A 14,461-nucleotide genomic window follows, 5' to 3' on the forward strand; every position below is an offset into this window, starting at 1 on the left:
TGGTGACAGGAAGGTGGTGACAGGAAGGTTCTTGGGAATTTCCCTTTATGGGTGTTTGCTCCTCAAATGTTTACCCAGCCCTTTTATTTGAGCAAGTGCCTGCGCAAAGCAGCACGCTGAGATTGGGATCAGTGCTGTTGACTCTCCCACGCCAGCCTGGCAGGAACAGGACAGGGACAGGGCTGTCCCCACTCCAAGAGTCCCTGCAAGTCCCTGTCCCCATCATCCTTGCAAGTCCTTCCAGCATGTGCCTAAGAAAGGGGTACCCAGAGTGTCACTGGGGTGTCACACCCAGCCACCACACCAGTCACACACAGCCATGCCCCACAAGAGCTGCCCAGGGGAAGGAGATGGCCCCAGGGATGGCCCATCCCAGCCCCACACAGAGAGACCCTCACTCACCACTGAGCCAAGTGCAGAGAGAGCAGGAGACATCTTCCTGAGCCCAGTTAAACCAGTAAGAGCTGCCCCACACCTCCCATTATATCCAATGTGGCTCAGGTGCACCTGGAGCTGCTTGGCTGCACCTGAGTGGTGCAAGGGCCCTGCAAACTCTGCCCCAGCTGGAGGTGGGACTGCCAGGGAGGGGACACACTGGGTGGCAAGGGCACCCGGGTGGGCAGTGCAGGGGTACTGCACTGTGCTGCCAATCCCAACCTCTGGAACACACACAGACAGGCATTGCGAGATTCAAAATCTGTATTGGGTATGGAGATGGCAGGAAAAGCTCATCTGGGGCCACATTGTCCTGGCTCAGGCCACATCCACTGGTCCCCAAGCCCAGGAGTGTCTCCCTTCCACCCCAGGGTGGGCTGTGCCCCAGGCTGGTCCCACTGGTCATCAGGATGCCACCCCAAAAACCCCGTGCCAATCCCTCCTCCCATGACACCCCTCCCTCAGCTTGTGATGACCTGGTTGGCCCGGGGGACCGTGCCCATTGCTGGCCCCAGCCCCACACCAGCCCCTGGCAGGGAACAGCTGTGTCACCCACAGCCCCTCCAAACCCCGTGCAAGGGGGAGCCTTTCCCAATCCTCCCCTCGCTTCCCCCTCTCCTCCCACCTCCCCCTCAGGCTGGAGGACCAGAAGGCCAGAATGGGGCTTGTCCCCCACATGTCCCCCATGCCAGGCTGGCTGAAATTCCCCCTGCAAGAGCCCTCAGGAGCCAGGACAGGGCCGGTGCTGTGACGCTCAGAGGATGAGCAGCTCGTCTGACTCGGACAGCCCATACTTGGTCTTGTTCTCGTTGAAGAGCTTGAGCAGGGCATTGATGTAGAGCTCGTGGTACCGGTCCACCAGCTCCCAGCTCGGGTTCTCCACCTTGGGCACCGCCACCGGCTCCCCCACTGCCGGCAGGGGACGGGGTCAGGCTGGTGGGGGACACAACCGGGAGGTGCCTGCCAGCAGCACCCACTGCGGAGTGTCCCCTCAGCCCCAGCCCCGGCACTCACCCACGGTGGTGATGGGTCTGGCGTAGGGCAGGAAGCCGCGGGACCGGCAGGAGGTGAGGCCGCGGCCGTAGAAGAGGCAGGGAGCGAAGCCCATCATCTTCTGGAAGCGCCGCTGGATGCTCCTCATCCAGCTGCCCTCCTCAAAAACCACCTGGCGGAAGAGGTCGTTCTCCCCAAAAGAGAAGGAGGGGACGAGGAAAGCCCTGAGGAGGGGACACGGTGGGTGGTGACGGGGCGCTGGGCACCGCCGGGACCCGCGGGGGTGGGTGGCAGTGCTGGTGACCCACCCGTGACCCACCCGTGGCGCAGGGCCATGCGGACGAAGCCCTTGCGGTTCTTGAGGATGAGCGTGGTGACTCCGGGCCGGCAGGACAGCGACTCGGCCGCGCCGCCGATGACGATGGCCACCGCATTGCCGGTGCCCTTCTGGGACAGCAGGTACCCGATGGCACGGCGGGTCACCGGGAACAGCCCTGCGGCGGGACGGAGCACCGGGACTGCGGCTCGGCCACGGGGCAAGGACAGCGCAAGGGCTCCCTTGGGGTGGGAAAGTGTGGGAGGGAGCAGAGGGTGCGGGCAGGGTGCAGACAAGGAGCGGTCCGGACAGGGTGTGGGCAAGGTGCGGGCAGGGTGCGAGCAAGGTGAAGGTGCAGCTCAGGCAGGGTGCGAGGTGAAGCTGTCGCTCAGGCACAACGCGAGCAGAGCAGCATCCCTGCCCTGCCTCTTCCCGGGAGCAGCATCCCTGCCCTGCCTCTTCCCGGGAGCAGCATCCCTGCCCTGCCTCTTCCCGGGAGCAGCATCCCCCCCGTGTTTCCCGCAGAGGGATCAGGAGCTGGGCAGGGCAGGCTCACCCCCACTCATCAGGTACTCCCGAAACACGGGCAGGCGGAAATTTCCGGCCAGCGTGGTGAGGAAGGAGCGGATGCCCGGGAACAGCTCCTCGAAGCCCGTGGAGCCCGTGATGAAGTTGCAGAAGGCGCCGACGCAGAGGATGCCGTGGGGGTGCGAGCCGATGATGTAGTTGTGCCTGGGGGACAGGTCGTGGGTCTTCACCAGCTGCGGGACAAAGGAAGTCACGGGAACGTGAAGGTGGCACCACCTTTTGGGTGGTCCCACCCCGTCCCGGCCCCGTACCTTCACCGGGAAATAATCCCGAAAATGCTTCCACACTGTCCATCGCCGCAGGCACGACAGCCTCCTGCCACCTGCAAGGCCGGGAGGGGCCCCAGGAGGTGACACCAAGCCCAGCCCAGCGGCAGCGGGATCCGAGGGAAACGCTCCCCGCGGACCCGCTGTATCCCTCCTCCCACCGTGGTGCTGATGATGGAGGACTGGAGGGAAGGAGCAGCGGGGACGTGGTGCTCCCCAAATTTTGGGAGGCACCTGGAGAAAAAGGGAGCTGACTCCCATCCTGCTGCAAAGCCGGAGGAAGCGGGGACACACCTTTCTCCGGCGTGTCCCAGTCGAAGATGATCCAGGCCAGGTAGAGCACGGGGATGAGCCAGAGGCTGGTGAACAGCAGGTAGATGAGGAGCAGGAGGCTGACGGTTCCTGCGGGAGCCGGGCAGGGGGTGAGCGGCTGTGTGGCCCCCTGGGAGCGCCCGCAGCCCCCTACTCACTCACTCACTCACCCAGCAGCAGGAAGCTGAGCACCCACTGCAGCACGGCCAGCAGCTGGAGCGCGGAGCCGATGTCGCGCTGCGAGGGCCAGGGCACGGCCAGCAGCGTCCTCAGGGCAGTCTGGATGCTGGCCCGGCTGCCTGCGGAGAGGGGGACACGGCCCCCACCCAAAACAGCCCGGCTCGAACGCGGCTGGGGCCGCCGGACTGCCGGGGGGCACCCAGGGGTGCCGGCAGGAGGTGGGGTGGGAAGGAGGAGCAGCTGGGGGAGGAGGGATGGGATGTGGGGGGTGGAATGGAGGAGGCTCGTCCCCAGGAGGTGGCACTGGGCAATCAGGGCTGTCCCCAGAGCAGGGAGCACCTGGGCACCCCCAGCCCAAAAGCTCCGTGCGCCAGCGGGGCTGAGAGCAGCGGCGCATCCTGCTCCATGCACAGTTCCCAAGGGACAGGACCATTCCCGTGCCCTCCTTGGTGGGCTCAGGCTCACAGGGGATTTGGGGATTTCTCAGCTGCCACAGCAGGGAGGCACCACCCCCAGCAAGTGCCAAGGCCAGTAGCAAGGCCAGGCCAGGGTAGCTGGAGGTGGCTGTCCCCGTCTGTCCCCACAGGGACAAGCTGCTGTCAGCGCAGCCACTCCACTCCCCCTGCCACCCCTTCCCTCCAGCCAATCTTGGTGAACCATTAACCTCGCTGGGCTGGGAGCCAGGATCCAAACTCCAAGCCTGGCCCCATCCCTGCTCCCTAAAACAGGCCTGAGGCACCGGCCCTGCCAGCACAGTGCTCCTGGCCAAAGGTCCCCACACCGAGACCACCCCAGAGAGCCACCCCAGCATCACAAAAGCCTTGTTTTTTGGGAAAACAACCCCAAATCTGCATGTTGGCCAGAGAGACGATCAGGGGGACACAGGAGCAGCCATGTCCCTGTGGCTTCTCAAGCCAGGGACTCCTGTGTCAGGGAAGAACAACCAACCCCTGGTTCAGGAAGCTGGTGGAGGTTCAGTTCTTCCCAGCTCAATCCAAATCAGAAATGGGACGAGTAAAATTAAACACTGGAGTCATCTCTGGCCCATGGAGGAATTTTCCAGTGGGAAAGTTTTGTCCTTTTCTCCTGTGCAGCACGCTGGGCTCTGGGTGATCCCTTCCACCCGCCACACATCCCCAAAATCTCAGCCACCTGCAGAACCCAGTCCCTTCTTTTTCCCAGGGAAGACACAGAGCTCTTCCCAGCAAACTTGTGCCCACCAAAATTGCTTTTTAACATCCTTTTCCTAGCTCCTATTCCAAAAACTCCACACCACAGACACAGAGAACCCCGCAGGGCTCTGCTGTCAGCCCCATCCACAGCGAGAGGAGCCTCTGCAAACCCACCATTTGGAATTTGCCGGATAATCTTGTGTGTAACTTTCCCAAAGCCAGCCAAAATTTCATCCCTGTGGAGTAACTGTGCGTTTTCCTGTGGAGTTATCCTCAAATTGCTCCCAAACACCCCGTTTCTCCTCAGCACTCCCAAGCAAGCAGACAACAGTGATAAGCACCAAACTCCTCGCATTGCTGAGAAGCAGAACCCATCCCAACCCATTCTGGGAATTTCTTACCACTGAGATTCTGGGAGCAGGCTGCTATGATGGTTTTCATGCTGGCAGGAGCTCTGTGGTGCAGTGGGTGGAAAGGTGAATTTGGCAATCAGAGGGCGCCGGGTTGTGTGTCCAGAGGCTTTTACCAGGTGACCAGAGGGACTCCGGCCCTGCTGAGGGGAGGGGACCTGCTCCAGCTGGGATTAGGAGCATGGAGAGGAACTGGTGGTTCCTGGAAGGGTCACGCAGAGGGTGAGGCACTGTGGCTGTGCTGGGAGGTTGCTGTTCCTTGGAAAGCCCCAGCTGGCAGCGCTGGCAGGGATTGAATTCTTCTGAGAATCCCGTATCCCCCTGGGAATGGTACCATCCGTGCTGGGGGAATGTCACAAACACTGCCATGTGACAGCCCCAGAGCCACCCAAAAATATCATCCTGAAGTTCCACAGCCAACAGACCATTCCTGCTGCTCCCAGCCTCGGGATGGGCACTCTGCCTCCTGCCCAGGGAGCCTGGAGTGCTGTCAGGAGAGGTTTGAGGGGAAAAGTGACAAGAAAGGGAAATAGGAGCAGCAGGGAGTGAGCACTGAGGTGGGGCTTCAGGCCAACAGCCCAAGGAACAGAGAGAATCCACAGGGAATAAATCCCTGAAACTACTCCTCAGGATCCAGCTGTCCAGAGGTGTTCTTAGAAGTGCTGGCTAACATCAGTGTAGGAGAGGGATAAACACACCCACAGGACCATGGTGGGAAAGTAAGAAATGTTTCCTGGGAGATTCGGAATTCACAAACCCCTCCTGTGAATTGTAGGGACTCAATAACTGGGAGGAAGGACCACAGTCCCTCCAGGCTTCCCAGGCATGGATCAGTTCTGAGGACAGGGACTGCTGCATGGAAAACATCTCAACTCCAGCTGTGCCCAGATCCTGCTAACAGGAAGGAAAACCACCAAACTTCTACAGAATCCCACTGTCCCAGGGTAAGGAAGCACCATGGAGGTGACACAAAGTGCCAGCCATGCTTTGCTTTTCCATCCCAGTATTTCACCAGGTTTGGAACAAATCCATCCACAGCCACCAGCCCACACTGGGCACTTCCAGAGCTTCCAGCTGTGACTCCTCACCCTGCTGCACACACCTGCTCAGTGCCAGCTCAGTCCTCTTCTCCCTCATTCAGGAATGGTGCCAGAGGGATTCAGTTTTCCCCCTTTCAGGGATTGTACTAGTGGGTTTTAAAGCACACTGACTACTTTGTCTTGGAATATGGCACCACTTGTCCCAGTTCTGTGCCCTGTGGGCTCCATGAGAGCATCTGGGGCTCACCCCTGGAAAAGCTCAGGATGAAGAGCAAGAGAATTTCATGGCCACAGCCAGACAGCACAATGAGAGTTTATTTTGCTTAAAATAGAGAGGAAAAAAAAATAAATATATCCACCCACAATAAAAAGAGCTGTTTCCAAACCCATGGAGCTCTCCTTAGAGGCTGCCTCCGCCTGGGAGGGCAGAGGGAGCCTGACCCTCATGGAGCTGCCCCTCCGAGCTCTGGGGCACCCCCCAACACGAGCAGTGCCCCCAGTCTGACGTGGAATTCGCACCAAAGCAAGGGGGTCTCGTGTCCTCCTGCCATCCTGTGCCCTGTCCACCCAGGGAATCCCTGCATGCTCCACCTATGTACACTGCATTCCCTTCTCCCTCTCAGGTTGTTCTCCCAGGATCTCCAGCCCTGCTGGCAGCCACAGCATCAGCCCATGTTGTGCCTGTTGCCGTAGCCCCGGGGGTGTGTGTCCTTCCAGTCGTCCCAGTCCCGAGCTTTCCGAAGAGCTTCCTCATCATCCTCCTCCTCCGCTGTCTCCTGCTGCTGCTTCTGCATCTCCTCATCACTTGCACCTGCTGGAGGGGAGGGACAGGGAGGAGCTCCAGGTTCTCCAAAGTCCTGCTGGGAGGTGGGCTTGCCAGACAGCAGGAGTGAGAACCTTGGAATGGGCTGGGTTGGGAGGGATCTTAAAGCCCATCCAGTGCCACCAGGAACACCTTCCACTATCCCAGGTTGTTCCAAGCCCTGGCCAGGCCAAGCACAGTCAGACCCAGTTGTTTTCCTAATAAAGCTTGGATTATTCCACAGTCAGAGGTTCCATACCCTGCACACATCCTTGTTTGCCCACCCCCCAAGAGACTTCCCAAACCCCCTGTTCCCATCTCTGTTCCATACCTGGAACCCTCTGTGGGGTGGACACAATTCCCTGCCTGCGGCGCTGCTCGTACCAATCGTCCACAGTCATGGTGGGCAGCCCGGGATAGCCAGCTCCAAACACCCTGCAGAGGGACAAAACCAGCCAAAAGCAGGCAGTGAACCCCCCTGGAATGAGCAGGAACACAGGCAAGAGGCACGGGGCTATTCCATGACCCAATCTGTGCTAAGAGATATAAGGATTTCACAAGGCAGGCTTGAGGGGTGACCCAGTTGTGGCCTTCCCGTGCCTGAAGGAAAGATGGAGAGGGTTTGGAGTGACAGGACACAGGGAATGGCTTCCCACTGCCAGAGGGCAGGGATGGATGGGGTACTGGGAAGGAATTCTCCCCTGAGAGGGTGGGCAGGCCCTGGAAGTGCCCCAGGCCAGGCTAGACAGGACTTGGAGCAATCTGGGATAGGGGAATGTGGCCCCAGGACACCCCTGGGAACTGAAGCAGATACATGGAAAGCTCAGCATAAATCATGTCCCAAGCATGACAGGAAATCTGGTTTCTCTCCCATCCTGTGCTTTAGGTGCCAAAATTCCTGCACAGATTTCAGGGTGCCACAAACTCAAGCGCAGACATGAAGGTACACCTGGATTCCTGCACTTGACAGAGTATTTTAGGCTTGATGTGACAGCACAGCCCCAAAGTGTGGTTGGATCATCCCAATCCATACCTGGCCTGAGCAGCATCCCGGGTGAGGATGAAGGGTTTCACCAGAGCTCTGGCTGGCCGGGAAGGGCCACGGGGACCTGCTGGAGCCTGGGGATGCAAAGCACAGTCACCAGGGAATTGAGGGGATCAGAATTCCCCCTCTGCTTCCCATCCTGAAGTTACTAGAGGTTTTTTAGAGGAGAAACACCTCAGCTGTCAGAGCAACGCCCCAGGATGGAGAATCCAGGCCCAAATTTGGTTTAAATCAGGAATTTCAACTGTGCCTGCACAGGAATCACTTCCTGAGCCTCTGTGCCACCTGCTGGGGTCAAAGCAGAGCTGCCAGGGCTGAGCTCAGAGCAGAGCAGGAAATGTTGTTTATTATTGCAGTGGAACATTCTGAGCCCATCATTCCGTGGCATCTCCAGGACACCTCAGAGGAGCTGAGTCCTGCAGTGCCAAAAAATGACCCCCCCAAAACCAGCCCTGCCAGGAGGCTGTGCCAGCACATCAGGAGCTGCTGTTCCCAGCAGAAATCCTGGACACAACGTTCTGCACAGGGCTGGCAGGTCTGTGGGGATGTTCTGTCATTCCAAATGGGCTGATAACACCTGGACACGCTGCAGACCACGAGTGGAGGCTTGACAGAGACCACAAGGGTCTTATTTTAACTTCCAAACCCAACTGTTCTTCAGAATTAGGGATCTGCAGAAAAGCCTTTGCACAACCCAGCTCAGCTCTGATATTCCAAGCTGCAGCATTCCACAGGCTGGGATTGTGGGGAAAGTGTGGCAGCAGAGCCCAACCCAAAACTCAGAATTCAGAATAAAGGAAATCCCATCAGCTCATGCTGCCATCGAGCTCAATTCCAACTGGGAAGTCACTGAATAGAACTCTGCCACTGAATTCCTCTGGGATTCATCCCCTCCTGCCCTGGATCCCAGGAGAGCTCCCTCACCTGCCTGGCTGCATCCCTACTCTTCAGGATCACCAGCTCCTGGTCGATGCTCTCAATCTCCTCCAGGCTGGTGCCGATCCATTTCTGGATCTGGAGGATGTAAAACTCCCGGATCTGATCCTCATCCGCTGTCCCGCTCTCCACGGAGCTGCTCATGGAGGCCAGTTTGTTCTCCAGCTCCTTCTTCTGTTTGTATCTGGCTCAAACACAGCAAAATCACATCATGGAATCATTTTTCTCCAGCCCAGCCCCAGCCCTGGGACCTTTACCACCCTTTCTAAGAGGATCAATCAAATTTCATGGAAGTTGTGCTGGTTTCTGTTGGAATTTCAGCCTCTCCTGTCTGTTAGAAGCAGCTGTAAAATGACATTTAATTCAGAGGGGCCTCAATGATTTTATTCTTCTCCTCAACATTGAGGAATCCTTGAAAATTGAAGCTTTGCTGGTAAAATTAGTCAAGACTGGGAGCATCAGTCTCCTGGAGAAAGCAGGACTGAGGAAATCCATGGAATGGCTGGTTAGGGTTGATTCCATGTCACACAAACAGAATAAAATGCTTTTCCAACTTCTGCCTTAGGTGGTTTTGTGTGTGCAGGCATTTTTTCAAACATAATTTTGGCTTTTTGGACTTCTTGACCTATTTAGGAATTAGTTATTAAAGGGAAAAACTCCGTATCTAATAAACTTCCAGGGTAATTTTTTTTTTTTTTTCAGGAATTAGCTATTAAAAGGGAAACTACTCCAATAAAACACTTCCAAACTAAATCCTGTGTCCTCCTCCCCTCAGTTATTGTCACCTGAAGAATGAACAATAAGAGCCAAGAGGGCTCTTTGGGAGCTGAGGGGACAAGGAGCATAAAAGAGTAATTCTAAAAAAGAAACCCTTCCCATTTAAAGTATAAATCACATTTTTCTATGCTTTTCTACAATTTAAGCAAGTCCAGCCCAGTTTGGACCTTCCAGTGCTGCCACAATGAGCAACTCAATGGCCAAAACCCCAACCAAAGCACCAAAGCACCCACCACCCTTTTTTCAAGCTCTAATGAACCCACTGGGAGGAAAAGTTTTGAAATCTTTGTGCTGCCAGCAGTGATTAAAGAACTAATTGTATGATTAATTATGAAAGATTAAAGAGCTAATATTCAGTTTTTGAGCAGTTTTTCCTCAGAGACCAGAAACTGGAGTCACAAATGCCCCTTCCCAACCCATTAAACAGCGAGCTGCATCTCTTAAAAGAAGCATTTTAGGATCAAATTATTCCAATGCCTAGGGAAGCTCTTCCCTGCCTCCCACTCCTCCCAGAGCCCTTCCCGCTGCACGGAGCCCACCTTTCAATTTTGGCAGTCCTGCTCATGGCCATGGCCACCAGATCAGGCTGGGAGGAGTCCCGGGGGGCTGAGGGGCTCCTGCTTTGCTCCTCGCCGGAGGTGCCGGGGGGCAGCTGGAAGGAGCCCAGCCCATAGCTCCTGCAGAGCTTCAGGAAGCGCAGGAAATGCTCCCGGGCGTTCTCCAGGTGCTCCCTCCTCCTGCTCAGCTCCACCTGCTTCAGCGTCAGGGCTCCCAGCAGCGCCGGCAGCAGCAGGAACTTCAGATCGGCTGAGGGGATCTCCTCCAGCTCCTCGTTCTCACTGCCAGGAGAGAGGAGGAGGTTCCCAAAGGAATGGAAATGGGAAAGGGGTTGGAGTCATCTTGGGAGGGCTCAGAAAAGGAGGTTCAGGAGGGACCTTGTGGCTCTGCACAGCTCCTGACAGGAGGGGACAACCAGGGAGGCTCTGCTCAGAGAACAAGGATAGGAGGAGAGGGAACAGCCTCAAGCAGGAATTTCTCCATGGAAAGGGTGGTCAGGCCTTTGAAGGAGCTGCCCAGAGAGGTTTGGAGTGCCCGTCCCTGGAGGTGTCCAAGGAATGCTGGATGTGACACTCTAAGTGGGAATCAGTCACGGGTTGGACCCGATGGTCTTTGTGAAAAACGCCAATCACTTGGTTTTTAAAATTTTAAAAGTTTAATAATAATAAAATTGTTATAAAAATAGTAATATGATTAGAGTAATAAAGTTTAGAGTTGGGGCGATTACAAGACAATAAAAAGCAAAGAATTACGGACATCTGGATGGTCTCGGACACTAAGTCACGAAAAGTATGCTTTGTGAACAAAGGAGTAATCTTAAAAGCAATAGCCTGTTGTATATCCACATATCCTTTATGTTTATGCATATATTCCATTTAAAACAAGAAACTTTGTCTGTTGTATGTTAACTAATTCTATTAATCTTTATGGCGTTTTTGAGTCTGAGCAAGACCTGAAGAAATTAGCTTCTTCTGATAAGAAGCCATAAATTCCTCTCCTTGGGAAGATTTAGGTGTTCCTCGAAGTGAGTATATTATTCTTTAAAAAAAAAAAAAAATCTCCCCCCCACATACATAGCTTTCATTTTAACTAGTAAAATCTATATTTTAACTACAAAAACACAACTAATCAATATAACATAATACATATAGTAACTAGCTGCGTAGAGCCATATAATATGCATTAATCAATATAACATAATACATATAGTAACTAGCTGCGTAGAGCCATATAATACGCATTTTTCACACTCTTGGAGACCTTGTCCAAGCTCAGGGACTCTGGGACACTGCCCAGCCCGGGGACCCTCCCTGGCCCCTCAGCCGCGTCCCCTGCGCCCACCTGAACAGCTCCAGCTGCTCCACCATGGCCGCCGCCCGCTGCAGCGCCTCCAGCCCCTGCCGCACCTTGTCCTGCACGGCCGGGGCTCCCGAGGAGGGCTCGGTGCTGGCCTCCAGCTCGTCCCACAGCCGCCGTCCCACCGCCAGCAGCTCCGCCAGCCGGGGGCCGCCCGCGCCCGCCTCCGCCATCATGGGCCGGGAACGGCGCCGCCGCCACTTCCGGCGCGGTGCGGCGCGACCGTACCCGCCCCGGCCGCCATCTTGGGGAGGTCGCTGCCATAGGCTACAACGCGGGGAGGCGCCATCTTGGGGAGGTCACTGCCATAGGGGCACAACGCGGGGCGGCGCCATGGGGAGGTCACGGCCGGCGCCATCTTGGGGAGGGTGCGGACACGGCCGCGCGGGGCCGCCATGTTGGGGAGGGCAGCTGAGGGGCGGCGGGCCCGGTGGGCGCCGTGATGGCCCCGCGCTCGCCCCGCGGCCGTGGAGCCCCCGGAATGCCGGCGGCGGGCGGGCACCGCGGGCAGCAGCGGCTCCGCGCGGCCGGCGGCGCTCAGAGGCCTCCAGTGCCCGCACGCTTTTCCCTGCCAGGACCTGCCCGGCGCACCGGCCAGCGCGGGTCCTGGCAGGGAGCGCTGGGGTGGAGGCTGGGAAACTGGAAAAAAAAAAGTGGATAATTAGATAAATTGGCAGAAAAGGTCCGTTTTCCCGGTGTATAAAAGGGGGACGCAGTGGAGATCCTTGACAGTGCAGTACTGGGTGTCAATTTATTTGTTTAAGCACAGCACCTTCCTGTTCTCTTTTTTTTTTCTACAGTACAAGTAGGACGTGTGAATTTAATTTTTTTTTTTTTTTCTTCGTCTATTTCACTCCTAAAATCTCTAAAATTCGACCAGGTATCAGGCAGGTTAGGGTTGAATCTGTGCTCTTAGGAGCAGATTATTTCCCTTAGAAATACAGGTGATTGACCTGTCTGGGAGCAAAGTATGGATGTAGCAACCACTACTACTGCTCCTTACTCCTGAGTAATTCTGACTCAGCCTCTGAGGATGACTCAGTTTACGATTTACTCTGTTTTCTTCGTGCCTGTGTCAGACTGTGCAATGAATTATTACTCACGGAGCCCAGGAGCACAGTGGATCCTCCAAACCTGTCTGGCCCCATTTTGCTGGTGGGAGGATCTCCTGCGTATTCCCAGCGGGACGGCAGCCCTGGGGTGGTTCAGGGCCACATCAGAGGAGAGTCCCCAGGCTCCCTTCCTGCTGGAATGGCTGCCCAGCCTGGGAGAAATCAGATCCTTCCCTGTGGGGAGACCCTGGAATGGATTTCCCAGAGAAGCTGTGGCTGCCTCATCCCTGGAAGTGCCCAAGTCCAGGTTGGATGGGGCTTGGAGCAATCTGGGATAAGGAAGGTGTTCCTGCCCATGGCAGAGGGTGGAACAAGATGGGCTTTAAGGTCCCTTCTACCAAACCATCCAAGAATTCCATGATTCCAAGGGATGGAGAGCTGCTTCCCCTCCAGACCCCCCACAGCCCCTGCCAGATCTGACCTACACCCAAAATTCCTCAGGCTCCAGCTGGTTCCCCCTCAGATCTTATGGCTCTTACTCACCCCTGTTTGTCCCTGTCCCTCAGCTGAAGATCCCCACACGGACAATCCCTGTTTTGCTTCATCATCCTCAGAGCACCACACCACTGCTGAACACCCAAGGGGACAAAGGAGAACAGAGAGGGAAGGGTTTTTCCTTAAATACAGGCGTTTACTCATGTGTGTATCTTGTGGTGTGACGGTGCATGGACCAACCACCCCAAAGGTCACAGCAACATCCCCCAAATACTCCCGGCAGTGCAGGCTGGACAGGGCTTGGAGCACCCTGGGGTGGGAGAAGGTTCCCTGCTCATGCCAGGAGGTGAAATTTAGGGTCTCTTCAACCCAAACCATTCCAGGATTCCCTGATTCTGTGAGATGTTGACCCACAGCTGAGCCCAGCCTGGGCTTTCTCCTGCTCCTGCCTCAGCTCTGTGGGCAGCACAAGGAAAAGCAAGTGCGGGCCCCCATCCACATTCCAGCGGGAGCAGCACTCCAGAAATGGCCCAACATATCCTTGAACTTTTGGAGTCATCCTCCCTCCAAAATACTTAATTACCAACGGTTTGTTGCTCGTATTATCCTCCTGGAATGAGTTATGTGTCATCCCTCAATGAATAAGGAAATAAAAGGAAAAATAAATAAATCAGCGTTTTAACAGCGAAATCAAAAGAACCCATGAAAATCACTCGCCTTCCTCCCGACTTTATTGTTTGCACAAGTTTGACCAGCAACAAATAACCACGTTCACACCAACGTTACTCCCTTAAGGGACAAACACAGGGATCATTTCCACCGCCCCCATCCCATGGCTCCCGGTTCCTGCGGGATGCTCCCAGCCCTGCGGGTCTCACATCCCCGCCAATTCCAGGTGTGGGCCCGGATTCCAGCAGCTCCCAGCGAGAGCATTGTCACAGATCTGTCACCCCCTGCCAGCCTGACCCTTTGCACTCTCCAGCTGATTCCAGCGCCTTCCCATTCCCCACAGGCTGAGCTGTGACCCCTCCGGTCTTTTCCCAGCTCTTCCCTGTCGGGTTTGGAGTCAAGGAGGGAGAGGAGGAATGGATTCTGCATATTCAGCACTTGACCCAGCCTTTTCCCAGGCTGAAATTCCAACGGGACCTCTCTAGGAGGGATCCCGACAGCTCCCCTGGGCATTCCTTGCTATTGTGGCTCCTCTCCTCTCCCCGAGGCGATGCGTGTTTGTAGTTACCAAATGCAAATCACACTTCCCACCCTCCTGGCTGGAGTTCTCACTCCACAAGACCCTTCCCGGTTTTTTTTATCCTCTCACCAGCTCGTTTTGCAATGCTGGCGGAGTTCGCAGCCCCTCCCTTGCCACCTCCCTGCGATGTGGGATGCGCTGGGAGGTGGATGGATGGAGGGAAGGCATTGGAGAAATCCTGATTTAGTACCTGCAGCCCCCAGGACGCAGAAACAGCGGCTAATCTGGCGGCTGAAACTCCTTTTTCTGGGCACTGACCCTTCATTGCATTCTAAAGGAAAACTCGAGGCAGCTTTGGCCTCGGGCAGATGGCAGCAGGCAGAGCCAGTCAATGGCACATCAACCACCGATAAACGAGGTTAACTCGCTCCTGGCACTCCCCGACCCAGCTCAACTTCCAACCCCTGCGTCCTCTCGAGCCATCTCCGATTCCTTCCTGCTCACACAGAAACCTGGAGCACATTAAGGGGAGGGGATGT

At 56.0% G+C, this 14,461-nt stretch overlaps 2 protein-coding genes across 3 annotated transcripts; both read right to left on the minus strand.

Annotated features, from left to right (window-relative positions):
• Nucleotides 1-681: 681 nt before the first annotated feature.
• LOC100232309 (diacylglycerol O-acyltransferase 2) lies at nt 682-4,869 on the minus strand. Its single transcript, XM_030272466.4, has 8 exons — nt 4,664-4,869; nt 3,081-3,209; nt 2,893-3,000; nt 2,584-2,654; nt 2,301-2,505; nt 1,748-1,922; nt 1,450-1,652; nt 682-1,344 (listed from the first exon to the last, which is right to left on the minus strand). Exons 1-8 carry the CDS (start codon nt 4,701-4,703, stop codon nt 1,190-1,192), a joined length of 1,086 nt encoding a protein of 361 aa, XP_030128326.1. The 5' UTR covers nt 4,704-4,869; the 3' UTR covers nt 682-1,189.
• A 1,136-nt stretch (nt 4,870-6,005) lies between these two features.
• On the minus strand, nt 6,006-11,401 carry IGBP1 (immunoglobulin binding protein 1). 2 transcript variants are annotated; one of them, XM_030272467.4, is made up of 6 exons: nt 11,172-11,401; nt 9,812-10,111; nt 8,484-8,679; nt 7,548-7,633; nt 6,846-6,949; nt 6,006-6,523 (listed from the first exon to the last, which is right to left on the minus strand). In XM_030272467.4, exons 1-6 carry the CDS (start codon nt 11,360-11,362, stop codon nt 6,378-6,380), a joined length of 1,023 nt encoding a protein of 340 aa, XP_030128327.4. In that variant the 5' UTR covers nt 11,363-11,401; the 3' UTR covers nt 6,006-6,377. The 2 variants fall into 2 exon arrangements, with proteins under 2 accessions (XP_030128327.4, XP_012428535.5); XM_012573081.5 differs by having other exon boundaries at nt 6,006-6,526; nt 11,172-11,399.
• Nucleotides 11,402-14,461: the final 3,060 nt, after the last annotated feature.

Source organism: Taeniopygia guttata, chromosome 4A (assembly GCF_048771995.1).
Source record: "Taeniopygia guttata chromosome 4A, bTaeGut7.mat, whole genome shotgun sequence".
Taxonomy (NCBI): domain Eukaryota; kingdom Metazoa; phylum Chordata; class Aves; order Passeriformes; family Estrildidae; genus Taeniopygia; species Taeniopygia guttata.

Coding starts and splice junctions, on each gene's coding strand:
- IGBP1 (XM_012573081.5), bottom strand. CDS start 11,362: ATGATGGCGGAGGCGGGCGCGGGCGGCCCCCGGCTGGCGGAGCTGCTG. Junction 10,112..11,171: donor GAGCAGCTGGAGCTGTTCAG/GTGGGCGCAGGG, acceptor CTCTCCTGGCAG/TGAGAACGAGGAGCTGGAGG. Junction 6,527..6,845: donor CACCCCACAGAGGGTTCCAG/GTATGGAACAGA, acceptor CCTCCCCTCCAG/CAGGTGCAAGTGATGAGGAG.
- LOC100232309 (XM_030272466.4), bottom strand. CDS start 4,703: ATGAAAACCATCATAGCAGCCTGCTCCCAGAATCTCAGTG. Junction 2,506..2,583: donor GGGATTATTTCCCGGTGAAG/GTACGGGGCCGG, acceptor TTTGTCCCGCAG/CTGGTGAAGACCCACGACCT. Junction 1,653..1,747: donor CGCATGGCCCTGCGCCACGG/GTGGGTCACGGG, acceptor TCCCCTCCTCAG/GGCTTTCCTCGTCCCCTCCT.